Below are 27211 nucleotides of genomic sequence, written 5' to 3'. Positions count from 1 at the left end.
TGGCTGATGAATCTTCTCCATCTTTCTGGACAGAATGCTTGGCTTTTTTGCTTTCTGTGCAGTCCATGGATTTTGACTTATTCTACAGTCAGCTGATTTATTCAACAGGGAACTTATTTTGCTAAATAAGCTACAAAGCAAAACACCAAGGAGCATACTGCAGTGAAACAGAATACAGGCTTTAATTTACACAGTAGTTTTGAATAAATCTTTCCATTCTCACAGTCAGCGTGGTAAATGCCAAAGCCTGTCAGCACCATTTCTTCGTTACCTCCTCAAGGTAATTATATAGCTCTTCTCACTGCATCCAATTCAAAGTATTAATCTGTTAACAATCCCAGCTTATGGCATCTTACCCAAACTTAATAGTAAACATTTTAAAAAAAGTAAAAAATAGACATCAGGCTTGATCTTGCAAGAAGCTCAGATCCCATCTCTGCTCGTTGAGCCAAAATAACTTGGAGATCACTTGAAATGTCTTGCTGGGAGCATAGAGAGAGGTGGTGCCACAGCAGAGATCTGAAGTCAGATCTTTCAAGAGCAGTACACTGGGCCACCCGTCCTTTTGTGGAGAAGTGGCCTTGGAGAACTAATGTGCAGATTCTTCCTTCTCCTTTTACGTCCATGTTCCCAGTCCCCAAACAGCCCCAGGCTCCAGAGGCACGAGTCTGGCCGTTCAATGCAGCAAAACATTTGCTAACAGCCCAAGCCACCCACATGCAAGGCTTATAAATAGTAAATATGCAGCATTTAGTTATGGAACTGTGATGCTTTTCATCTCTGTGCAACTTCATGCTCTGCTTGTGAGCAGGAACAGCGGCCGCTTTGTCCTCAGAGTTGATGAAGTCTATGCAGAAGAGAAACATCCAACATGCGTTTGTACTGAATTTTTACATCTTTCCTTTTATGTTGCTGCCGAAGTGTATCTTCCCTCTGGCTGAATGTGTAAAATCATTTCAGGGGTGGAACGGGTAGAAAAATGAATCCATGTTTCATGAGAAATATGAGGTTAAGGGAGAAGAAAAAGGGATGTCACTGATCGTAGTCTATTGCAATCCACACATCATATGATCCCTTTACACTGAAATGAAATGTTCTGATACCAGTTTGGCCCAAAACTGTGTTCTGTGTACCTCAGTGGCATCTCTGGGTTGTAGGTCAGGCCATAATTTGGTCTTTCAAATTGGATAAAGAAAGGCCTTTTGTGTCACTTTGTATCAGATGGGATGGGTTTGGGCTTCCAGAACTGGCACTATCATCTTTGGAAAAATAATAAGTCAGGTTTTTTATCTCTTCATTTTTCTTCTGTTTTTTTAAAAGGGTCCCCTTCCTGTCCTCCTGCAAGAAAGAGACAAAATTTGCCCTGGTAAACTTACTATAATCCACATAGCTTTAGATGTGAAAATAAAATAAAATAAAATCCCATTATATTTAGCAAGAGGTATTCAGGCATGTCCTATGGGGGTGTATTTTTTCTCTGCAAAATCTGTCCTAAACAGCCTTTAGAATTTATTCTTTAGTATTTTTTTGTTTTGTTTTGTTTTGTTTTTTAACTACTGTACAGCAAAGAGAGGATTTTGCATTAAATTCTAACAGCTCAAAATGTGTATGAAAAAGTAATCATTTTCTATTAAATGCTAACGGACTTTTCTCCATGAAGATGTAAGCAAGCCCAACAGAAACTGGTAGTTATGCTGCAGAAGGCTTAGAGAGCTTGGGGGAGGGTGCTCAAGTGCATTAGTATTCACCCCACATTCTTGCCTGCTGTTCCACATGCACTGCTTTGTGCCTCCATAAACTGCTCTGGATGCAGACCAAAATTATTTAAAAGAATTCACAGGGAAAAATAAAAAATAAAAAATAGAGCAGCCATTTCTATGTATTTCCACATTGCTTTCATTTGTATCGACGTTCGCTGTTAGCCTTTTCATAGCGATATGAAAAGATGGCAGAAGCAGAAGGGAAAGGCTTTCTCTGATAAGAAATGCTTTTACATTTTAGGCAGAAGTTCTCACAACAAATCACAGTGCTGTTAGCTTTCCTCGTGCAGCCCACATCAACCATTTAAAGAAGCAGCGCTCAATTCTTCAGCTGAGAATTTCAAATCATTATTACTCTTTCTCGTCTGCAAAATCTGCTGAAACACAGGAAGAAGTCTGTTTGTCTCTGCTATGTTGAACCTTTCTGATAGGGCGAACACTGACCTCCCTCCCCTCTTTCCATTTTTCAGTTCTCAAGACTCTTGACTCAGAGCCAGCCCAGGAGCAGACCCAGCCAAGGAGCCATGCTCCTGGCTCCTAGATTTCAAATCACAGCTGCAGAAACATGTACAAAACAATTCCATGAAAGATCAAGTGAATAGGTTCATCTGCAATACATGGCTTTATCAAACAAGTTATCTTGATTAAGAAAATAAATAAATGTGCCTCTTACTTGCAGGCATGAGGAAGCAGCCTTTGATCTATCATTCACTGACATAAGTATGGCTTGTGGTCCACCACCATGAACTATTGATGTTTGTTTTACTAGTGATATTCTTGAATCCTGATTCAAAAGGAATGTGCTAAGATACTCTGACAGCAGACTGGAAGAATGCTTGAAGATCCCCATACAAAAAGAAGTGTGGAGGTTAGAAAGCTGGGGAGGAGAAGTAAAGGTGAAAGCCCCAAGCACTTCCATCCAAGCTTAATTTTGCTCACTTGTCAGTACTGACTAACAGAAATTAATAACAATAATTAATAGTTGTGTTAGCACAGTGAGTAGACAGCAGGTCATGATACAAATATTAAATCCAGGGAAACTTTGGTGCTGGGAGATGAGGACTGTTCAATGCAATCCACATTGACTTGTAGGTAAAAAATACTTTTCAGGTCACTGATGGTCTAAACAAAAGAAAATCTGTGGTCAAAGGGAACAAAGGAATGTGCTGGAGCATCCAGGGAGGATGTAGCACCATCCACATTAGCTGTAAGGAATCTTCTGAGGAGGCTGAAATTCCTTCCGTCTTCTCTCCCTTGCATTTTTTGGTTTTGAAGCTTCTCTGCCAAGAAAAGGACAAAAGCTTCATTATGCTTGAAGTCTGGCCACAAGCAAAAGTACCTAAAAGGTGCTTTAGACCATTTACTACATGAGCTGTGCTATTTCTGAAGGGACGTGGCAAGCTTTCCGATTGACTTGCCATCTTCCATAAATTGCATATTCCTTTTGTGTTACTTCTCAGAGGTCTCTCCTTTTTACTTGGCTTACACTGTTACAATTCTTATGAAACCAGAAGCTGCAGAGCTTATATCAAAGCAGGAACTACAAATAAATTCTGATAGCTCTTTGGAGGAGGAAACATCGAGTCTTCGTTATTGATTTTCTTCCTTTATTGTGATTCTGTGTGTAGTTGTAAGTAGGGTTTTCTGTTGGTGATACTGCACAAATTCCATGGAAGGCAACATACATTCTTATGAAACTTTAAAACTGCCTTGAAAGGCAGCATGTAGAAGGCAAAGAAGGTAGATACATACACATAGATTACATACACTTGAAGAGCTTAATTTATACTAGCCTGGCCTGCTTCCTAGCTATCCATCTCTTGTAGGCAGTAGTTGCTCTTGGAAAGGGTGGATGGACAAGAAGGAGTCTTTGAATTCCATTCAAAAAGGATGATATGTGAGCATAGGACAGAACTGATGAAGACAGAGATGGCCGTGGGAAATCTGACAGACTGAGGGTGGCCTCAGGGACATGGTGGAGGAAAAAGAAGCCACGCAGGGAGAAGGAAAAGGAACAAAGGTATTTCTGAAAGGTATGACAAACGTATTTCTGAAAAGTGTGGACAGGAAACTTTAATTCATTTCAGTGGGAAAAGGAGATGCTAATGGAGAAACAGAAAGGAGTATGGTACTGATAGGCCCGTTCATAATTAAGGGAAAACAGAACAGACTCTGTTTGAATTACTGGATTTGTAATGTTATCTACATACCTCACAAGACTGATACACAGATTTTCTGGTATTTGCAGTTGGAAAATTTGACTTTTATACCTAATATTCCATTTCATTGAATGGCTGCACTCCCTCACAGTGCTTTTTCTGTCAAACCTCAATAAAAGTCTTCACCTGAGATTCCAGCTTCCTGTCTTGTATGTACTTCAGATGCCTCAGCACTTCAAGTTCTTGCTACCCTGCAGAGGTTTACTGCCATAATAAGCAACCAAGCTCCAGGGGCAGGGAGCAGCCAATCTCTCATAGATGACAACTGCCTTTATCCACCTTGCTGGTTGGAAGGAAAGAGCATAGCAATCCACAGGTGGTGGAGGCATTTGGATGTAAATGATTCAGGCCATCCATCAAGCCGTACAATTGGATAGTTGGTTCACAGCTGAATGAACCCAGCGTCTAAGAGATTCAGAGCCTGGAGCAAAAATAATCAAACGTCCATGCAAAATTCACTGACGGCCGAGCATGGCATCATTGCTGGCCTGACATCCTTGCGTATGTGGAAAACCAGCAGGAGGGAAAATTAGTGCACCCAAATATACACAATGAAGTCAGACTGAAAGCAATGAAATTACAGCCGCTCCTCATGAGCAAATGGGACCATTTTCCTTAACCAGTGACCTTCAATTACAGAGTAGAAAGCAAATTAGTAGAGACAAAAAAGAAAAACCTGTTAGCCAGAAAATCATACTGGCTAAAGCTTGTCTTGTATCAGTTCCAGTTTCCCTTGCTTTCAGTAAAGTGTGTGTTGTCTCCTTTGGAGCACTGGTGTTAACTGGAAATGTTGATTCAGGGAACAGTGAATTCCTTCTTATCAAATGGTTGGGTGTTATGACCAAGTTTTTCAGAAGGCATTTAAGTTTCTTCTACTTGAAGGGTCTGAATCATTGCATGAAACCTCCTAGTGCCACAGAGATTGAGTTACAAAGATATTAAAGGCCAAAATAGCCACTGCAGGAATGTCTAAATGAAGCTGCCACTTCTCAGTTCATGGCTTTCCAGCATCCCGTTTGCTCATCATTGTTCACCTCTGGGTGGGAGTGACTGTGAAGGAGTCTGGGATGCATGTTTCCAGTGCAGCAGTTTGGTGGCCCTCATTCAGAGTTACAGGGCATACTCTCATCTGCAGCCATCTGGAAGTAATAAGTGTGACCCTACCTCTTTCAGGTTGCTTACAAAGAGTCTAACTCATATGCAACCTGAAAAATTCACAGATCTAGATTAGTGACATGGTGTGAATCCACTTTGAACGGGAAACTGAGCAAGTAATGTTATTTGCAAACTGAGGGTGACCACAGAGGTAACCAGCACTCTTGATATCCACAAGCTGGCTTAATTCACTAGATAGGCAAGCCCAGAATGGCAAAAAATAGGTGCCTTCTTTAGTCTGAAGTTGGATGAGATTTTTGTACTTAAATCTTTATGCAACTATAGGTACATTCTGTGACTAATTTTTCAGTTCCTCCATTGCAACATTCAAATCCTATAATGCAAGTCAAAATGTGTTTTGACAGGATGAGATCTACCTTCCTTCTCTGAATACATACTTCGACAAACGAGGTTTTCTTTGGGCATTTTAACAACTCGTATCTAGCTCAGATTTATAAAAGGAGCTAAGATCTCAATGAAAAATAAAGCCAAAAAGGCAGGATCATTTGCAAAGTAAAACAAGCCACAGTTAAAGATAACCACCTAGGGCTTTTTTTTTTTTTTTTTTTTTTTTTTTTTTTGACAACATTATGAGTTAAATACCTTTTCCTTTGGTCTATGTTGGCACAGTCTTTTCCCCAGGCTCCTGAGTTATATGAGAGAACACGGATGGCGAAATATCTGCAGGGGTGCTTCACCTACTTTAGCAAGATCTGAAACATGTTTTCCTGTTACCTACATCACTTTATTGTCTGCAGATTATCAGGTTACTCCAAGCCTCCATTTTCCAAGTTTTCCCACGATACTTCAGATCATCAGCTCTTACAATTTAGAGGGAGATTAATTTCTAAGGGACTGCTGTAACAGCATGGTAGAATGCCAATTGTTTCCTTCTTGCAGCTACTAATATGTTTTCTTTCTGAGGCAATCAATCTTCTTGAGATCCCTCTTCCCCTTAGTTTGACAGAAATCTGTTAATGACGAAGCTCTGAGTGTTCTCTAAATGCAATGTGTGGCGAACTCTTAAGTCCCAAGCCTGAAGCCACAGTCTTCCCACTGTTAGTTGCTTGGGCTCAATAAACATCACACTGATATACTAAGATGACTAAGCTATGCAGCCTTCACATGCCAGCACCAACTCACTGGTTTGGACTTGTGAATTTTTCCAGATAGCAGACTGGCTTAAAGAGCAAAGCCGTTTATAGACCTGGTGATTATAATGATGCATGGGAATAAAAATAGATTTATAACAATCATAACATCCAGGACAGCATTACAAGTAGGGATAAAAAACAGGGAAAGACAAATACGTGTCTGGAAATATGACTACTACTGAATCAATAAGCTGATGTCTTACCAAAAGCACATCATTACAGATTGAAAGCAGAGTGGTATCAGCAACTTTTAGTCTGCCCAATAATAGCAGCCATTTTTCTCCAGCTCTGTGTATGTTACAAGTTGCAGAGAATCATTTATGTTGACCAGGGAGCTGTTTCTGAATCACTGTTAACTAATTATATTTAAAACAAACTACTCATATTCCTGTGATGTGGAACAGACGATTTAATGCCTACAGTCACTATATTAGGCACGTCAGACAAAAGAAGAAATCCTTTTCTTCTTACATCTTGCAAACTATGCTATGGATAATGAATAATAAAAGGCAGTTAAATTTATAGAATAATTCTAGGCTGTGTCCCTTCCCTGCTGTATGGCATATTGTCACAAACATGGTTCTTTCAAACCCTGCCGAGAACAACTTGGTTGTAGCATGGACAAGTGTTTATTACAGGGTTTGCTGCCTCGTCCTATGATTCCGTTCTGTGCAAAATACATCTTAGCTAATTCCCCAAGGCAAAGTGGCGACACTGTAAAGCTCTTGTGAAAACATTCAAACTGCAGTTTAAACCTTGTTAAAGCATAGTTTTTCTCTGGAAAGTGACACTAAAAATGGCATTGTGGGATTCTGTATTTATTGTCTATTTGTGATCTTTAGATCAAACATGCTAAGTACAGCCATATAGTTCCCTTGTATCATTCACAGCCAGCTCCACAGATCCCAGTGGGATTAGAATATTGAAACTTTCATAGTCATGTATTTTACGATGATGGTCTCCTTAGCATCTGACCAGACTTCTTGTCCTCACTGAAACAGGTACGCTTCAACTCCCTTCCATTAAGGTGGATGAGTTCAAGGAAGATTTGTCATATTCTCATACTCTGAATGCAAATGTACAAAAGAAGCAGGCTTGCTGAAGAAGATGCCACTTCTTAATGATAGTCACACTTTAAGCTAAGCTATTTGATTGCCTTTTGAATTTTTTCAGTTGTTTCACAGCATTAAAAAAAAAAAAAAAAAAAAAAAGGGGATCTCTAAAAATTTCTTATATGAACAGTATTCCCTATAAACATTAACTGGCAGAAACATAGGCTTATGAGCTGCATTTTTATTTCTCTAGAGATCCAGCTACTGTATATTTATGACGGGCACCAGCAATGAGATGACAAGCCTGACTCAAAGCCCACTGAAACTAGCTTACACTGTTTGATTAACAGTAGGAGCTTGACATGGATTTGCTGCTTTTGCTTCTCTGGTATCTGAGTGGGGAGCAATTTGCATCACCTACCCTACCACCCAGGGTCAGACTCTGGTGCTTGGTACTAACAGTCAGAAGACTGTATTGCTGTGTCCCAGCTCTTGATGGCAACATTAATTTGGCTTCAATAACTTCTGTTGATGGAGCTGGTGTAGCATTCTTTGTAATGATTTGTTGGCATCTGTGTGGAAAATAATGTACTCAGTACAGCTACTTGTACATGGTCAGTGATGGACATTTAGAAAATGGCCTTCTCTTCACACCTCAAAGAAGACGTCAGGGTAGATCCAGACCATCAGCACTGCTGTCTCTTTATCTAGGCAGTATGTCCACTAATATGCCTAACAGTAGATGTCAAAGTACTAGAAGTCTCTGAAAAGGTTACAGGAACAGTTAGAGCATCCATTCAAGTAATGAAGTGGTAACAGCTACCTGACAAATGCCAGCAATATGCCTCCGGGTAGCTGGATTTCCATGTCAATTTTCACATTGCCTCTTAGAAAGAACTCATCACTAATTCAAGTGTCTCAAATTTTTATCATGTTGACGAGTATAATCAGCATCTGTTTCAGTCTCAGGTTGTGCTTGATGGGTGTTCAAACCATTACAGTATAAAGAGGAATGTGCTGGGTGATCCTTGAAGGCTATGGCTTCCTGACTTAGCATAGTTGGATTTTGTATAACAATGCGCAGGCTTTTTCCACCTCCCTCTTGCCAATCCCACACAGCCTCGTGACTCAGAGGGGCAAAACTGCACAATTCAGAGGCAGTGTGGGCCCCAGATTTTAAACGCTTGAGAGAACTGAGGTTTTGGTCTGGCCTACAAAAAAGGGCAGAAAACCATCTGTGAAAATTGGATGCACGACTAGGTTTGGCCTCTACCCCAGGATCCCACAGTGTCTATGGACGATAATCACTTTCTGGGTATCTGCAGGTTAGGAAAATGAATACTTTGTTCAGACCTCTGAGGGGAAATTCATGCCCTGGCTGCATGGCTGGGGGCACCGGCCTAGAGAAGGTCAATGGGTCCGAGCCCCCAGAGCTCCAGGCTGGTACCCAAGGGCCTACCAAGGAAAAGGGATGCAAAATCATCAGTGCTTTATCTACATTGCTTCAGGGAAAAAAAAAATAATGCTCTTTTCTGATTAAAAACACCTCACGGCATGGGGAAGAAGGAAGAAGCATGGAGCCCTTTGCCCAGTGGGCGGCATGGGCACTTGGCCAGGGCAACAGGGCTGCTGCTGGCATTCCCATGTCGGCAGGGAAGGGAAACCAACAGGGTTTATCCTTCCCCTCCACCTCCCCTTTCCCGACCTTTGTTTCCCAGCCAGCCCCGCTCCTGGAAATCCCTGGGCAACCAGGCAGAAAGGAGCCTGCGGGCTTGGTGGGGAATGGCAGCCCTGGGTGAGCTCCAGGCTCTCTGTGGGGGCTGGCTGTGGGGCCGTGGGGCCTGCAGCTCACCCGCTGGCAGTGATTTCTAAACATATCCCCTATAAGCCTGACTGCTGAGACGTCGTCCTGGAAGCGTGTCTCCCCACCAAGCCAGCTGCGTAGGGGAGAGGAGGGGGGGGAAAGACAGACAGACAGACAGAGCCCAATTAAACCCTCCCCTGGCCAGCCCCTGACACTCCCTCCTGCATTTTCCAGTCTGTGGTTACAACGCTCAAAGAGTTCCATTAAATCATCAGATTTTACAGGTTCCTTAAAAAAAAAAAAAAAAAAAAAGGGGGGGAGAGAGAGAAAAGTTTGGTCATAGTAGGGAATGAGTGATCAAAGCTGAGCCAAAGCTTCCTGTTACACCGGGACTATATATATAGCGTGTCTTTAATGTTGGGGGATGTCAGCAGGCTGCTAGGAGGCTGGAGCGCTGGCTAGCTCTGCCTGATTTCCCAGAGCGCTGAGGTTTCTTCCACCAACCACAATGAACAAGTTCCTGTGCTGCACGCTTGTGGTAAGTCCCTTCAGAGAGGTAGATAGGGCTTGAGATGGATTGCAGCTTCAGAGATGAGGCTGAAAAGACACGGGGCTTTTCTGTTGCATTTTTGTTGTTGTTTTGCTTTGTTTTTTGTTTGTTTTTCTTTTGCCTTTTCTCCGTTTTCCTGCTGAACTCTTTTTGTTTGATCACACTGGGCTTTCCTGATGAGGTTTGGAGTGAGATGGACATGTCTCGCGTCAGGAAGAAAGCAGAGATTTTGATCCCTTTCTTAAGGTAGTGGCATGGTTTACTTTTGTTTTGCCTCCTTTCTTATTTTCCTCTCACCTTTTCCAAGGCTCCATTGTGCTGTACTAATATAAAATACTGTATGTAGGAATGAGTTTTAGAAACAGCAGTCTGGGACGTTTATATTTGATTTACAGCAGGTCCATCCCTGCCTGTCTGTGTAATCGTTCCTACAGTGACACAAGGCAGTGTCTCAGATACTGGGCTGGCTTTCTTTCCCTGAAAAACCAGTGTGGACTCCAGAAAAAAAAGCCTGTGTGCTTATTTTGGCTAAGAAAATTCAGCTTCATGTGTAAGAAAATGATGAATTGGGAGCTGTGTCTGTAGCTTTTAGAGAAAAAAAAAAAAAAGAGAGAAAAAAAAAAGTGTGTTATTAAGTCAGGTAGAGCCCCTTATTAAGTAAGTTTTTGTTTATTTGGTGATTTACAAAGATACTTCCAGCTGCAAATTTAGAGATGTTAGCAGTGCAGTAAATCTTTCAAAAGACCATTTAATCTGTTTAGCTGCGTGGAATTTTATATGATGCCAGTTTAATTAAAACCTGCATGCAGCCAGATACTGTGTAGCATCTGCTTGGAGACTACTTAACTTTTGGATAAGAAAACATTTAAATAAAAACATTTTAAAAGTACTGTTCAGAGTAGGACGTTGTGTCTGCACAATAACTTGTTTCTCGTTTCTTTTGGTGGGTACAGGGACATTAATGTTGTGGTAGAACATTAGAACTGAGTTCCAGTTATTCTGAAAGCTCTTTATAAATGCACCAAGATTTCCAGGATCTGATGAGTAATGCATGTTTATTACTTTCTGTAGGACTTTCTGAAAGAGCTTTTTGAGAAACAAACCAAAGTAATTAATGGTGCAAGAGAAGCAAAAACTGTCATGCTTGTGGTTGGCAAGCTGAAATGCAGGACAACTTTTTTCATCTAAGGCGTAACATTGTGCCTTCTTTGTCTGTGAGGAAGCACAGAAATCTAGTTTGGAAATTTCAGCTTCTTATCTGTGGTTGTCATAAAGCACTCACATCAGCATTTTGGTTCTCCTTAAATGTAATGTGCCTATTCATGTTCTTTCTTAAAGTCATAGTTTTTGGTGACGTTCAGCATAACCTTTGGCAGCGGAGTCTCTGAGCTGAAATGTATCCCAGAGACAGGAGTGCATATCAGAGAGCTTCATCATTCAACTCTTTTCTTTTTTCCTTTTTATTTAAAAGCAATTTATTTCATGTTAATGTGAAGTTTAAGTGCTGTCGGATGTTCTGTAGCTCTGAGGATAGTTTGAGTACTTGCTGTGTAAGAACACTTGTAGGAGGCACAGCAGCAGTTGTGTGTGTTTGGCTTACACACTTTGGTTTTGGAGTCACCATCACTGAAAAGGATGGTTTGGACACGATGTACTTTCAACCTTGGCCTCTTTGCTAAAGGTTTCAGCAAGGAGACCTGCTGTGGTAATGCATGCATGTACGTGTTGTCGGAACACTAAAACAGCTTTCAAACATACAAGCCTTATGAAATAGGCTGAATTGAAAGAAACTCCCCAGAGCTGGATCTTGTTACTTGTCACGTAACTATCTTGACCCTTAAACGTGACCTTTCTCTATTTTGGATCTCTGGGTGCATGTGACATGCTTTTTCTGGCCTGCCTGTTGGGTTTGCTGTGTGTAGGCAGCAGTGGCTTTGCAGCCCGCGAGGGTAGGAGTTATCTTTCTGTCTGACTTTCCTTCTTTCTTTCTGTCTGTCTGCCTGCACGTGTGTTGGTTAAAAATAAAAGCACCAAAGTTACCAGAATAATTTTAAAAGTTGTCAGAACTTAAATTAGACACACTTATCTAATCTAACTTTGCTCCTGTGGTAGTTAACTTTCATACTAGATTTATTATGCTGATGGTCTCCCTGAAGGAAAAACACCTGTTTGCACATAGTATCAGACATAGTGTTTTTCTAGCTAACTGAAACTATTAATTCTGTTCAGTGCAGCCTGTTAGGCATGTCGGTATCATCTCAAGTTTGGGTTAGCTCCAAGTCTTGATGTCATTCCGATGAATTATGTTCAAAATTAGGATAGATATTTCGGTGAGTAGCTGGTTGGTCTCTCCTACTTTCTCCCAACACAATCTTCAGGGGAAGTGCAGCACTCATAAATGAAGTCACACAGTTCAGTTGAATGTCATTTTCCGATGAAAACTGTTTTCTAAATGAAACAATTATTTAGACCCAAAAATTGCTCTGTGAGTGACAACTAACTGTGTGTCACTGCTAACGTTCCCAGATGAGAGAAAGAAATGAAGACGGTGGTTGATATCCACAGTTTTTAATACAGATGGCTCAAAAGAGTCACTAGTATTTCTTAAAACAGTGGCCAGCAATCTGCAAATCATTTTCTATTCAAAAGTAGGTCCTGGAACATGCAAAGTGAACAGATTGTTTTGAAACAGCTGGCAGAACGGTGGAACAGCTTTATAAGCAGATCTGAAACCAGCAAAAATAACTCTCTTTTAGCTATTGTTGTGTACCTGGTGCTAAACTGTTCTCTGATGGAAAAATATTTCCCCTGGGCTGTGCTAAGAGAGTCTGCTCACTATGAGCTAAACAGTTATATGTATCTGTCACCCCAAGTAATTTACACTTAGTGGTTGCATGGTCCCCACCCAAAACAGAGGGGTGATGAGGATGAAATATCTCCCAGCAGGCTTTTTTTTTCCCTAGAAGAAAAATAAATAAATAAAAATTACAGTGGCTATTTGCAGTAGATGGCCATGGATCAGACCCAACACAAAGTGTCTTGTACTGGATCTACAGAGGTCTTTTCCAGTCTTAATGATCCTATAATTCTATAAGTTATTGGTTAGATGAACCTCTTTAATGCCATTCGGTGACATATTTTGTCAGTAGGATTTCCCTGGGGTCCATGCAAGGATGGAGGGCCTCCTGCCCTCGCTTTGTGCCAATACCTTGTGTAAAGAACAAAGTAGGAGAGCTGTGAGGTTTTACTCTCAACCCAGTGCAAACACTAGGAGCAGTCTGACAAATGCCTTGAACAATTATTTATCAAGCTGGAAAGTATGTTTCAGAATCCTTGTGGAATGCAAAACAGAAACAGATTTATCTTTCTCAGAAAATCAAACATTCTCCTTTGGTCTACAACCCCAAACCACAACACCAAGCTATATAATAATATTTTCATATGTTGAAAAACCACTTTCTTTTCCTTCACAAAGCAGTGATTTAAGGGGATGATGCTCAGAAGATTATTGCTTTATGGGCTTTGTCTTCCATCCAGTTCATTTTAATTCAACAAGAAAAGACAAGCAGCTCTTTGCCTTACATTTAAAGATGAAAGAAAAGGGTGTGTACTGTTTTCACGCCCTTTTACAATAGCAATAGTTCTCTTTCAAAAGCCTCTTCCAAGGGCCCAAGTAAATGGACCGCACAGGCCTTTTATGTAAGCATTGACTGTTTTGTGTATGCTGACTAAAGATAGTATGGAAAAATATTGCTTTAGGCCTGATGTATGGACTGACAGAATGAAAGAAATATTGTTTAGCCTTGAGTAACTCATTTTGGCTAAAACATTATTATTAAGTACCAATACATAAACCCAGAGCTATTAGAATGTTTTAAAACATTAGTCCAATTTTGATATCATCCTCTAAGCTAAAGACTCCAAGTTAGTTATCAGCAAGTCCTGCCTTCAGTTGTCTCAGCATGTACTTGCATGACACTGATTTAATCAGGATTGTGTTTTGGTATTTACATTTCATCCCAGCTGCTCACATGAAGATGGCCATCCTAAGAGGTGCTCAAGATTTGCCTTATGGAGATGATTGATGATGACTGGGTTTTTCAGGCCTTTCAGAATTGGGCTCGTGGTGCCCAGCTGAAATGATCTTCTCCCAATAGGTTGATAGATGTAGTAAATGATACTAGATATTTTTTTTTCTGTTGTTTTAGCAATAATTTATTACTGTTTGCACTTTGTATTCGCAGAACAAAATGAAAAAACTGGGGACTGTTTTCTTAAACTGAACCTCGCATTTCTCCAGCACAGGAAAATCCTTTGCAATCCAGGATGTTCTGAATCAGTCTAACAGTTAATTTGTTCAGATGAAAAAGGTATTGAATGTTGGGATAGAAAGGATATGCTTATGTTTTAGAATTGAAAGAGACTGCCTATGTCTGTTACATCCATCCCTCAGCTCTTTCAGGAAACCGAGTAGCTTTCAGAAATGCATCAAGAGCTATACTTAAACTACTTGGGTTTCTTGCACCTGCTTCTTGGTAAAAGGCTGTTCCTGGACTTCCTCTGACAAGAGAATCCCCTTTTCATTTGCCAACATTATCCTTTAACTGAGAAAATCCTTCTCTTGCCCTGTGTTCAATGTCTGTACTGAATCTATAGGTACTGTTTAAACTTGTCAAGCTAAGAGTTAACTTCTTAATGGCAACACTCTCCATTTCATCTCTCCTGACATTTCTTCTAATCTACATTAACCTCTCCTAAACAAGAACAAACAGAATTTTATGCAATGTATTGAATGACAAATCCATAATTCTAGCCATGTACCACTTTGATGGACTCCAGCTTCAGTTTCTTAAGAGTTTAAAAGGTAAACTGAGGCCAGACTTCCAGTTTCTCACTTCTTTCAAGCTGGAACACGCCTTTTTCTCCAACTAGTGCAAACAGGTCAGCGACAGCATGATTTTAGGAGAAATCTTGCTTTCATTGCAGCTCTTGGGAAGATTAACAGTTCTGATCACCACATTTACACGTGCTCCAGCAGTGCTGTTTCTTTACAGCAGAGATTTGGGAGTTTAATGCTTAGTGTGCATTTATGTATGAACATCTAGTTCAATCAGAGGCTTTACATGACTGAGGACTTGGTCTTAGCATGGCTTAGGAGGAGAAACGGCAGGAATAACATAAATACATTTCATTAGCATTTTAATTTGCTCCAGGAACATGTGTCTGAATGGCCTCTCCTGATCATCCTTATTTGCTGTATTTTAGTTTGCACAGCACAGCAGACTTAGAGTGCACAAGGTGGATTTACAAAAATAACCTGGATTGATGAAAGTAAATTCAGAGAGATGGACTCTGGAGACACACCAGATGCACTGTAACTGCATGGTAGCAGCCTAAAGTTAGTCCCAAACAACCCCCAATGAATCATGCTTCATGTGGATGTCAGGTGTTCAGCACCATCTGTTCTGCACCACAAATCTGCTATAACAGGTGACTCAGCTTGTTAATGCAAGCACAACTGGGGGGATGTTCTTTAGCATGTCTTACACTAGGGGACTGGATCATTTAGCTAAGTTCCCCTCTGACGTATTCTGTGAGCTGAGGGACAGGAAGCTTTTTGTTCTGTTTGTGCCATGCCGCTGCAGTACAACTGTAAAAAATCCTACTTAATTACCTTCCACCACCTTCCCTGCCTTTTTGCAAAACTTCTGAGAAATAGTTTGCCTTCATTTTGGTGCTTGGTTTAGGTTCAAAGATAACTTCTTTTCAGGCTGTATATTGAAACCCATAATAGTCACATGTTAGCTGCTTTGTGTCTGAGTAGAAGACAATCTTCTATTATCTAAGCTTTTTCAATGGATCTATAGCAGTTCTATGAGGGAGGAAGATATTTTGGATTGGAGTCTCAGGATGCAATTAGTAACATACAAATGGATGTGCTGGGTCTGAGAAAAAATAATCCAAGAAAAATCCCTAAAATGCCCCATATTCTGCCTATATAAGGGTTGATACATGGAGAAGATGCAAGAGAAAGGTGGAAATACAGTGATATTTTTCCAAAACAGTCTTTGAGACTCATGCAATTTGTGGTTTGGGATTTCTTGATTAAGAGGTGATGTTTGTTTATTTGGATGTTCCTCTTTTACTCTGTCCTGCTGAATTTTGCACCCAGCTGCTTTCTGTGTCTTGTGGCAATGACATACATGGGTTATACAGATGTGATTGCAAACATCAAATGATAGCAGTGGTGTGTAATACAGCTCTCTGTTGAAATTGATGTATGAGATCTTGGTAAAATACTGAGATACTAATTGCATTTATAGCTTTGGTTTGACTGAAAGATCTTCAGCCAAAATTATTTATGAAATAAAAGAGTTTCTGCATTCATGTGGTTCAGCCTGTGATTGGCAGATTATTGCAGCTATATAATTTGTGTTTCTGGAAAGACAAGTGCAATGTGCTTTTCTATTAAAAATGCAAAGAAAAAAAATGAAATGCAAAGACTGATAATCTTGGTGACACTGACATATTAATCCTATTAGCATGTTTATTTGTTACACTCATTTAGATTAATAGTATTTAGCTTGGCAGCTATTTGCACTTCCAGCATTAAAGGTTAGCAAAGTCTTACACATTGTTCATGTATGTTTTTGTTCCTCTCAGTCTGGACCTTTAAAGCGAAATAATTTAGTAACTTATCTGTATACTATAATGAAAACTTGAATCAATTCTTCTTTGCAGCTGTGTTGAATTGACTTGCTTCACATGGCAGTGGGCTCTTCAGGAAGGGAGTACCACCATTTTCCCCCCAAAAATGCCACGCTCTTACATCTTGAGTAATGAAATTGAATTATTTTAACCTAGAAAGCATCCTCTGTAGCTAATCCTCTCACTTGCCTCTTACCTTTGATTTCCAATGTAAATTGCCAAGTTAGAAAAATAGACATTGTCGTTCCTACTCCTGCCTGTTACAGAGGCAGTTGATCGGCATTGAAATGGTCCATCTAACCACTCAACGCCTGAAAATGTGTGAGCAAAAGCAGAAGAGGCATGACTTGCTTTTCTGCTTGCAGTCTCTGATCATTTTCACAGTGTCAGATCTTCATCTGTGTTTGGTACTGTCTTGGCTTTCCATGCATATCTGCACAAAATATGGGTTTACTCTTGTCTTTGTGGCAGTTGTGCTTCGTATTGCAGACAGTTGTGCTCTGCAAACGGAGTGCCTTGGACTCTGGGATGCTGTAGTATCTACTGCAGAATAATAGCCATTGAATTAAAACTGGCTATTCGCATCAACAATTGATGTGTTTATCAAGACTTCCTTATTACTAGTGTAATAGACGTAGATTTACCAAGGGTGGGTGCATTTTTCATAGATGGAAAGCCATTCACATTCAAAAAATGTGCTGCACCCTCTTGTTAAACAGATTGCATGAAACAGATCTAGTCATTTAAGAAAAATGAGCTATAGGTAATCAGTAAACTTCAATGAGCAGTAAGGAATTTCTTACAATGAAAAAGGCTGTACACTGAAAGTGCCAGAAGAAAAGTGTATTCTACAAGTGTAAAAGAAAAACCAACAAACAGAAGAGATAAGTTACAGGGCTTAGTTAAGAGTGGCCAGAGGCGATGGAGAAAATCCATGCTATGCACATTTCATTGTTTAGCCCATCTAGGTACAGCTGTGTAACAAGTGGATTCAAAGACAGCACAAGAATGCAGTTAAAAATATTTTAAATTCCTAGTTTAGGCCCCTAGTGTTTCTTGGTGCAAATTCAGTGACTCTTGTTAGTGCAAGTCATTGTCCTTTCCAGCCTTGATAAGAATGTTGCGTTAAGAAGTGCTGTTCTGTGGCAGAAATGAGGGCCTTACTTGAAACCCCTTTAGGAAATTTGGAATCCCAATGAATACGAAGAGTCAATTCCACATACACTTTGAGGATTCTGCATTGGAAAAGAGGAAAATATGTTCTTGAAATTGAATTTGCGACTCTATGTTAACTCACTAGGCCAAAAATTGCAGTAAAGACCATCAAAGCTGGATCTTTAGTTTGAAGATACCTAGGAAAGTGTTTTCATTCAGAGCTAGTTTGCTGCATGATTCTAAAGCCTTTGTCTGAAGCTACCTTAACCTACTGACAGGGACTGCCATGTTGTGCCCCCAGAGCTGCCACATTTCAGTTCAAGATTAAATGGAAGGCAAATAAAGTCACTTACATTGTTCTAGCGAGGTACCACCTTTTAAAGGTATTTGTGCTACTGGTGCAGTATGTGTCAGATTTGTTTGCTCAGATACTTGCTATTTCTTTTGTGCTTGGAGTGACTGATACTCAAGAACACCAGAGTGCATAATCCCCACCTTGCTGTGCATGGAATGCAGTGCTAATGGAGCTGACAGGCCAGGTCTGCAGGTGCCAAGAGGCAAAAGGTCATTACCCAGTGATATTAAAAGGGTAAAAGTGAGAGAGGAATGGCTCAGTAAGATCTTAAATTTTTCCCATTCTAAAACAGATGTGGGAGAGACCAGAAGCTGGTTTAACACAAATGTATTTTTGAAGATAGTGATATAGTTAGGCTCATGAACTCATCAAAGTGAAAGTTTGTATGTGGCTGTGGTGCTCAGTGAACTGAAGCAAGCAATGTTTTCTTTTCCTGTGGCTAGCTCTTGGACATCTCTGTCAAGTGGAGCATCCAGGACATCTCTCCCCCCAAGTATCTCCATTATGACCCAGGGACATCTCGTCAGGTGATGTGCAACCAGTGCCCTCCTGGGAGCTATGTAAAGGAGCACTGTACAGCTGACAGCCAAACAGTGTGTGCCCCATGCCCAGATCAGTACTATGCCGAAGACTGGAACAGCAACGACGAGTGCCAGTACTGCAGTGCTGTTTGCAAAGAGCTGCAGTACGTCAAGCAGGAGTGCACGAGCACACAGGATCGTGTCTGCGAGTGCGTTGAAGGCCGCTACTTGGAGCTGGAGTTTTGCTTGAAGCACACGGAATGCCCTCCTGGGTTCGGCGTTGCACAGCCAGGTACGTGCTACTTGTCAGGAAGCACGGAGTTAATTAGTGCTCTGTGGTACGTTGGAGCTCATGGTGCCTACAGGATTAGGAAACAAGCTTGTCCAGATGAAGTTACAGGACAGTAAATTGTAAAGGCAATTGAACCCTCTCCTAGGCTGCCTCATTTGAACTGTAGCCAAAGGAATGTTTCTCAGTGGAATACCCCGCTTCTCTAACTTAATGGCAGCAGCAAATGTAGCAAATTGCACTCTAATGAGAAACATGATGGATTGCCTCTTTTAAAGGAACATTATCTGTAATGTAGTATTTGTGTGTGTGATAAATAATAATGTTTTCCATTGTGAAATTTGCTGTTTCAAGCAACTGCGTATCTTAACAAACGCCAGGACCGCTAAGTGTTTGACACCAACTGTATAATTATAACAATATTAATATAGCTCCAGCAGCACAGCAATATATGATAATAATTAATTATCAGCATCCTAAGTGGAACTCTTAGGGAAACTGTTACAATTATCATACAAACAACCTTTTTTTGTCAAGCAGACTGGCACCGTATGGTATGTCTGGTGGGGATAGAGGGTGAAGCAGTGCTTTCCAGTGTATTCTTCATTTGAGACAGCATGAATTGTTAAACCAGTAATAAGCTCTTCTCTCTAAACAAAATACATTATTTATCATTTGGCAAGTGTCACGGCCTACTTTAGCTCCAATATTTAATACAGCCCGAAAGAGTTGTATACTGTCATTGTACTGGAGACTGGTAACTGCCCAGAGATGAGCACTGAGGAAGGTAATAAGGAAAAACCAAAGCATCTCCTGTAAAAACCTGTAGGCAGCCAGTCTCCAGCACTACAGAATGACTGCCCTAATTGTTACGTATACAAAGTGAGAAACACAAGGACTGGCTGTAAATTCAGAGACATGCTGAAGGATAGCTCAGGAGTCTTCTCTCTAGTTATGAACATTACACTGGAGAACAAGTGTGATGTAAGGAGCAGCGTTACTGATCACTGTTCCCTGAGTAATTGGCTGAGCTCTCTACCTTCATCCCACATCTGCTTTTGCCACCGTTAGGCATTTCTATGTAGTTCCACTTGCAGCGACCACATTTCCATATTACAACCCTAGATCCTTACATCTCATGGCCTGGGTTAATGAAGTTCCATTGCACTTCATCAGCAAGTCAAAAGGGAACACAAAACTTTCAGAAAGCCCACCCAGGAGACAAAGAAAGAGACAAGCCTGCAAACACAGTGAAACCATAGTGGACAGATTAGAATCCCTCAGTTTGTAATGAAACAAACTTTATAAGATAAATTGTTGAATCATGTAATTTATTGGAAAGTCGGCTTCTAAAAGCCCATCAGAATGAACAAGCTAAACCTAAGCAAACCTCAAACAAGGAATAAAAACACTATAAAAATTAATTGTGTCCTCCTGTGTCAATAGTCAGGTTTTGAGATGAGGCATCGGCTAGGAATTTAGTAAGCATGGACCACATTTTCTTCCCACTTTCTGCTACATGATACTGCTGAACTTTGTACTGATGTAAATTCAGATGAAAGGAAATCTGATTGCAGAAGAATACACTCCCACTGCTGCACAGGCTGATGGTGTGGTTCAGAGCCTAGCTCAGAACGTAACGAATTAGAAATGAAATCTGAATGTTGCCCTGCTGACAGCAGCAACATTGGGAAGATACTTTGTTAGTCTGCATTTCTGCATGTGCATTAAGGCTTTGTTCCTTGCAACTGCAGTCATAGCATCATATCATAGTATCATAGTCTCGTGAGGGTTGGAAGGGACCTTAGAGATCATCGAGTCCAACCCCAGGGATTTGAGCCTCCTGTGTAGCAGAGCGGCACTTCTACCGCTTGCTCCACCCTGTGTGTGGCAGGGCTTTCCAAAGCAATCCTCTGGGAATCAGGACTTCTGCCAGGCTCTTATCTCCCCGCTGTGCTGCCGCTTCCTGCAGGAGTGGGGGATTCCAGTCACCCTGGAGGGAGCGGCAGAAGGGCAACTGTGATGGGGCCCTGAACAAGAGCAGCCAGATAAGGAGTGAAGAAGCTGGCAAGGCTGGGGGATTGCTTTGTGCTCAGCAATGGATTGCCCGTTTATTTCCCTCTTCTGATGAAAAGGTTACAGGGGAACTTCTGAACGGACCAGCTTACCGTTTGCAGGGACTCTCCTCTCTTCCTCTTCCTTGCTGGTGAAACACAGAGTGTCTGTAGGGTGGAAAATTGCTAAAAGTTCAGGCTTCTCAGAAAAAGTAATTGCTGCTTGCTCAGGTGCAGGTGTTGGCTTGAGTTTTGTATCATCTGAAGCCTCCAGCAATGGGTGTTGGGGAAGTGAATGCCACGGCAGCTGTGCATGCAGCCTTACTGAGCCCCTCTGCTGTTGGCTGCAGAAATTGGAGTGTTTGGGGGGTTGACTGTAATCCAGGGCCTCTGATTTCCAGGTGTGCAGCAGCTAAAACTTTCCCCTTTGTTTTCACCTAGTGTCTGATGGAAGAAGTGCTAGATCATAGAATCATACAATCCTCAGAGTTGGAAGCGACCTTTAAAGGCCATCTAGTCCAGCTCCACTGCAATGAACAGGGATATGCACAGCTAGATCAGATAGCCCAGGGCCTGGTCCAACCTCTCCTTAAAAGTCTCCAGGGATGGGCAACTTGTATCAGTGCCTCACCACCCTCACTGTGAAAGACTCCTAATTTATATCTAAGCTAAATCTAAATCTACCCTCTTTAAACTTGAAGACATTTCTCTTTGTTCTATCAGAACAGACCACGATAAAGAGTCTGTCCCCTTCTTTCCTGTAGATTTCCTCTAGATACCAAGAGGCTGCTCTCAGGTTACCTCACAGCCTCCTCTCCTCCAAGCTGAACAGCCCCAGCTCTCTCAGCCTGTCCTTGGAGGAGAGGTGTTCCATTCTTTGGACCATTTTTGCCACCCTCCTCTGAACGCACTCCAACAGGTCTATATCAGATCAGATGTATGCAAATATTATTCTTTATTTCATTGCTAGCTGAAAACTCATGACTCTTCTCTGAGGAAATATCTCAAATAAATAAAATTTACTTCACAACTAGTTCTGTAATAAGCATCCACACGTAAATACTACCAAGATACACTAGATGGAGGCACTTTCATATTCAAATAAGGTTTCTAATTATTTGCAAATTATTCTAAGTCCATGTTAAGTAATGCAGTATTATGTAGTAGAGCTTGTGCACTTGCTTGTGTCTGAATAACTGTGAATTAAGAGTGAATATAAAGCAATTATTTGCGCTATTATTTTCAGTGATACTAGACTGAAAGTTTTGTTTCAAAATACATGCATTAATTTCTTTTCTTCTGCATCGAAGTGATGAAATATTCTTCTTTTATCATATACTGATATATATATGAAAGGCTTGGGCTAGAAGGGACATCAAAGCCCACCCAGTTCAGGATTTGAGTCAGCTCAAGCTGCCTAGGGCCCTGTCTAACTTCACTTTGAATTCCTCAAGGGATGGTACACTCCAGATGGGGCCCCATGAGAGCAGAGAAGAGGGGGACAATCCCTGTGCCTGGTGTCACCATTCTTCAGATGCAACCCGGGACACTGTTGGCCTCCTAGGACTGCAAGCACGCACTGCTGGCCCATGTTCAGTTTTTCACACACCAGGACTTTACACCCAGTCTGTACATATATCCCTGACTCAAAGTGCGGCATCTTGCACTTGGCCATTTTGAACCTCATTAGGTCTGTTTTTTGAGCTTCTCTAGATGGCATCCTTTCCTTCAGTCATATCAACTGCACCACTCAGCATGGTGTCACCAGGAAATTTGCTGAGGGTATAGCTATGTCTTCTAAAGCACCATGTAAATAAATATATATGCGTATTAAACGTTTTTCATATATTGGATGGGACTTTGAATATTTTATTCAAGCCAAAGAAAAAAATCAAAATGTTGGTGGAATTATGTTTCCCTGTATAATTTTATACTTCAGAAGTGGCAATTCTTATCAGAGGGTCTTTGGTTGTTATGTAGTTGAGTTATTTTTGGCATGAGCAGAAGTAATCCATTTGTGTAAGGTTCTCTGCAGATATTACAGAGTACAGTTTATCAGAGTGTCTTGTGCAATTATTTTACATGGTATTAGTAGGGATGAAAGATGAAGGTCAGACATCAGATAATATCTGAATAGATTCAAGTAATTAGTGACTTAAAGATCCTTACAGGAGTTGATAACAAGTACGTCTAAGAGTTCTATTTATTCTGTTACTCCAGCGGGAACATCATTGTCTGAAAATTTCTTATTTTTGAAACATGAAGTATTGTTGTGTTTGTTTGCTTGTTTGTTTCCCATGATATGATTCCTTCATAGAAATAAGAAAAGCAGAAGTGACCACAAATTTAGAAAGAACATGTATTTTTTATTTTTTTTTTTAACCGATTGAGCTCGCATGTAATTGAGTGCATTGTTTTCTTGTTTCCACAGGTACTCCTGAGAGTGACACTGTTTGTAAAAGATGCCCAGAGGGATTTTTCTCCAATGAAACATCATCCAAAGCAGTCTGTCAGAAACACACAAACTGCAGTGCTCTGGGTTTCAAAACAGCATTAAAAGGAAATGCAGTTCGTGACAACATCTGTCAGGAAAATGCAGATACGTCATCTCAGAAATGTGGAATAGGTGTGTATCATATTAAACAAACTCTGAATACACATTTGACTGTCATCAATATGAATATATCAGCATTTATGATAAAAATAACTAGCCATTTGCCTGATATGGTAGTGGCTGGAGTCTTAATTCTTTTAGGCCATTCTACACAGAACTCAAGCTCAGAGAGCAACAACACTAAAGACCACTTCCTAGTTTCAGTGATTTGTATCTGTTTTTCCTTATTAACCTTGCTGCATTCTGTGTAGTCCAAAGACATGCAGGGCAACAGAGCTGACACTGACGAACATGTCATTTTACTCTGAGCACCCTGATCTAGCCGTAGTTGTCCCTGTTCATTGCAGTCAAGTTGGACTAGATGACCTTTAAGGGTCCCTTCCAACTCAAACAATTCTGTGATTCTATTTTGCTCTTTCTTTTTGTTTCAGATGTAACCCTGTGTGAAGAGGCTATGTTTAGGTTTGCTGTTCCTACTCATTTCACACCCAACTGGCTGAACACCCTCGCAGACAGTTTGCCTGGCACAAAGATCAGCACAGAAAATATTGAACGGATTAAACAAAGGCACAGTTCACAAGAGCAGACCTTCCAGCTTTTGAAATTATGGAAGCATCAAAACAAGGAGCAGGATACAGTCAAAAAGATTATTCAAGGTACCTGATATTGTTAGCACTTATACTGTGAGAAACCTTATTGGCATTTTAAAAATTGCTTGGGATCGAATCCCTCCTGGTGATGTGTTATGCTCTGAGGAGGCCCCTCAGGGCTTAGCAGAAATTTATTGATGCAGTAAGCACAGTGGAGCTGAGGGGAAGCAGGAAGGGAACCTTCCTGATCAGCTCAGAGGACTGACTTCTTCACAGATGCGTAGGCCCTTGGGAGTACATGTGGTGTCACGGCCCATATTCTCATTTGAGGCTGTACAGCATATGAAGAATTTTTATTAGATAGGGGGAAAGCATTTCCCACTGTTACATTTGAGCAGTGGTTGGAGTAGGATGTGTACAGCTGAGAGTGCAGTTTGGTTTTATTATGAAATGGAGAGTGACAGCTTGAACCAGGACATCTATACACAGAATGGGAACACTTGGGAATAAATAACATACAGACATGCTTTCTCTTCTTTTTCCCTTCCGGGACCTATTTGTCATGCCAACTGACTGCTTTGTTTGTGCTGAATCTGCCAAGACAGGTGTCAAAGTTGAAGCAGTACCACAGTGTTAACATGGGGGTTGTATGAAAGTCAGGCTAACTCTTTTCATGTAAGCCACCATCAACAACCACCGCATTTGAATGACCTTTTGTCTGCTGGGAATAGATGATAGAAAAATGTTACAGAAATGTTTTTGCCTCTCCTTTTAAATATTTATGGCGATGTCAGATTGTACAGTGTCTAGAACACTTCAAAACCTAAAATGACTATTTTAGCAAAGCTTGCCTAAATACTTCTGAGGAAGAATAAATTTTTTATTCACTGGAACCAAATATTAGAAGTCCTACCATGCACACAGAACACTGTACAAGATAAATGAAACAGGCTTATGGAAATAAATACTTGCTAGTAACTTGCTATATAACAAATACTTGCTAGTGTGTAATTTGGGACTGTTTGTACTTGCAAAGTTAATGAAATTCTTAAGTTCTTTTCAGTATTGGAGCTTTGAAAAGCCAGTATTGCTGTAAGAACTACTTGAAATATATTTAAAAAAAAAAACAAAAACAAAAACAAACAAAACACAAAAACAAACAAATTGAGAAAAAATATTCACCGTGTTATTTTGGAAGCTTTTTTGCAGGTCATTGTAAAGTTTTCGTGCATTGTAGAATCATAGAATCACAGAATGGCTTGGGTTGGAAGGGAACTCAAGGTCCCTTCCACCAAACTCCAATCCCCCTGCAGCAGGCAGGGCCGCCAACCTCCACATTTAATACTAGACCAGGCTGCCCAGGGCCCCATCCAAACTGTACTTATGTCTCTTCTCTTTTTGCTTTCTACAGACATTGATCTTTGTGAAAATACTGTCTTAAAGCATCTCGGCCAACCAAATCTCACCTTTGAACATCTCAACACACTGATGGCAAGTCTGCCAGGCAAGAAAGTGGGAAAAGAAGATATCGAGCGCACAATGAAATTGTGTCAGCGTGCAGAGCAAGTTCTGAAGCTCCTCAATCTGTGGAGAATAAAGAATGGAGACCAGGACACCATTAAAGGTTTAATGTATGGACTGAAGCACTTGAAAACGTACCACTTCCCAAAAAGAATCATCCAAAGTCTGAAGAAAGTCATTAAGTTTCTTCACAGATTTACAATGTATAGATTATACCAGAAACTCTTTTTAGAAATGGTAGGGGATCAACTTAAATCAGTGAAAGTAAGATGTGTCTAATTCCAGTTATTTTTCGTTCTCCACTGACACTTTTTCCCTAATTACTGCCAGCAGTAATTAAACTGGAACGTTGTTTCCCTACATTATCTCTTTCTATTTATAGAAATGCCAGACTGGAATAGCTCTAAGTCTTCTGCAGTGTTCTTGGAGGTTTTTTATTGTGTTATTTGTTTGTTCTCTTGGTTGGTTTTTGTTGTTGTTGTTGTTGTTCTTAATCACTTTTGTAAAAGCTATTAACCTGTTGATAACACTAAGAGCCTGGTTCTGCATTTTCGCACATCCAGAGTTGAAAAGCCCCACTGTAGTCACTAGAGGAGAAAAGAATGCTGGACCAGGCTCTAATGCAGTATTTGCTATTTATATTCTTTGAGATATAAACAGTTTTGTTGTACATATTTATTAAGTTAAATGGAAATTGTATGAGACTGAATTTGGGGGAGAGAAATGAAAAGCACACTGTATATTTTCTAGTTAAACAAAAATGATCCCATATATTTTTCTGGCAAAATTTTGTAGCATGCTCTTAAAAAAAAATCTTTATTTCTTTACATTTGGTATTTAAAGAAGTATTATTACTTAGTTGTATTTGTATAACTTGTGTTATCTTTGGGTAGGGATGTTTTAATTTATCCAATGATTTTATCTCAAATGTGGTGAAAATGTAAGTGACCTGAATATTTAAATATTCTGTGAGGAAGTGAATGTATCGTATTTAAGAAGCTGGATTTTTACATAGAGTTTCATAATCTTATTTTATAAAACAATTAAATTTTTCAGATTGCTTTTTGACTGCTGCTTTACTCCTGACTCTGAAGTAGGAACTACTAACAAAGACATTCCCTGCGGATTTCAATGCTTATCTTGGGCTTGGCTCTCCACTGCTCTCTGCCTGGTCCAGTAGTTAATATGTGAGCCAAGTAAATATTGACCAGCACTGGATTTTCATGGTTAATGTACAGGTGTAACAGAATGTACGAAGTATTAGAGTATCCAAGTTCAGAGGGCCCAGGCAGATGTGATGCAACCAGTTACAACTCTATAGAATTGTCAACATACGTGGCCCAGCATCACTCTTGGTCTGGCGTCATTCTTGGAGAGCTCACAACCTTTGCCCTGACCACAGCTTGTAATTTCATGGAGGAAAGATGATGCACTGACCCTGCTGAGCTTGGAAAGCCTCACTTATTGCCTCTGTATTTAAAGGAAGTGAGCAAAGAGAGGTCACATATAAAAAAAAAAAAAATCACTTAGTTTTGCCCTCAGCTGCAGAATGAGGCACCTGCAGAGAGATGGGCAACTAAAAATGGGAGCAGAGAGAATATGAATGCTGTTACTAAGATCTCAAATAGTTTTAAGGACTTCTGATCTTTCACAGTGCAAGCTAAAGGCTTTGGTGGCTGCAGGGAGAGACTGCTCTGTTTCTTTCTTCCA

General features: G+C 40.5%; 1 protein-coding gene across 3 annotated transcripts in view; it reads left to right on the top strand.

Moving 5' to 3' along the window:
- Positions 1 to 26569, top strand: part of TNFRSF11B (TNF receptor superfamily member 11b) — a 63102-nt gene extending 36533 nt beyond the window's left edge. The window contains exons 1-5 of one of the 3 annotated variants that reach the window (XM_015856234.2): positions 9367 to 9682; positions 18356 to 18725; positions 23208 to 23402; positions 23822 to 24046; positions 25392 to 26569. In XM_015856234.2, the coding sequence (XP_015711720.1) occupies positions 9653 to 9682; positions 18356 to 18725; positions 23208 to 23402; positions 23822 to 24046; positions 25392 to 25780 (1209 nt within the window). In that variant the 5' untranslated portion in view covers positions 9367 to 9652 and the 3' untranslated portion in view covers positions 25781 to 26569. Of the gene's footprint in view, positions 1 to 9366; positions 9683 to 9713; positions 9941 to 18355; positions 18726 to 23207; positions 23403 to 23821; positions 24047 to 25391 lie in introns of those variants that run through there. The other 2 variants (XM_015856235.1, XM_032442892.1) reach the window with 2 other exon arrangements.
- Positions 26570 to 27211: the final 642 nt, after the last annotated feature.

The sequence above is a fragment of the Coturnix japonica genome, chromosome 2 (assembly GCF_001577835.2).
Source record: "Coturnix japonica isolate 7356 chromosome 2, Coturnix japonica 2.1, whole genome shotgun sequence".
Taxonomy (NCBI): domain Eukaryota; kingdom Metazoa; phylum Chordata; class Aves; order Galliformes; family Phasianidae; genus Coturnix; species Coturnix japonica.
Note: the sequence above shows the minus strand (reverse complement) of the source record. Positions and strands in the feature narration are given on the sequence as shown.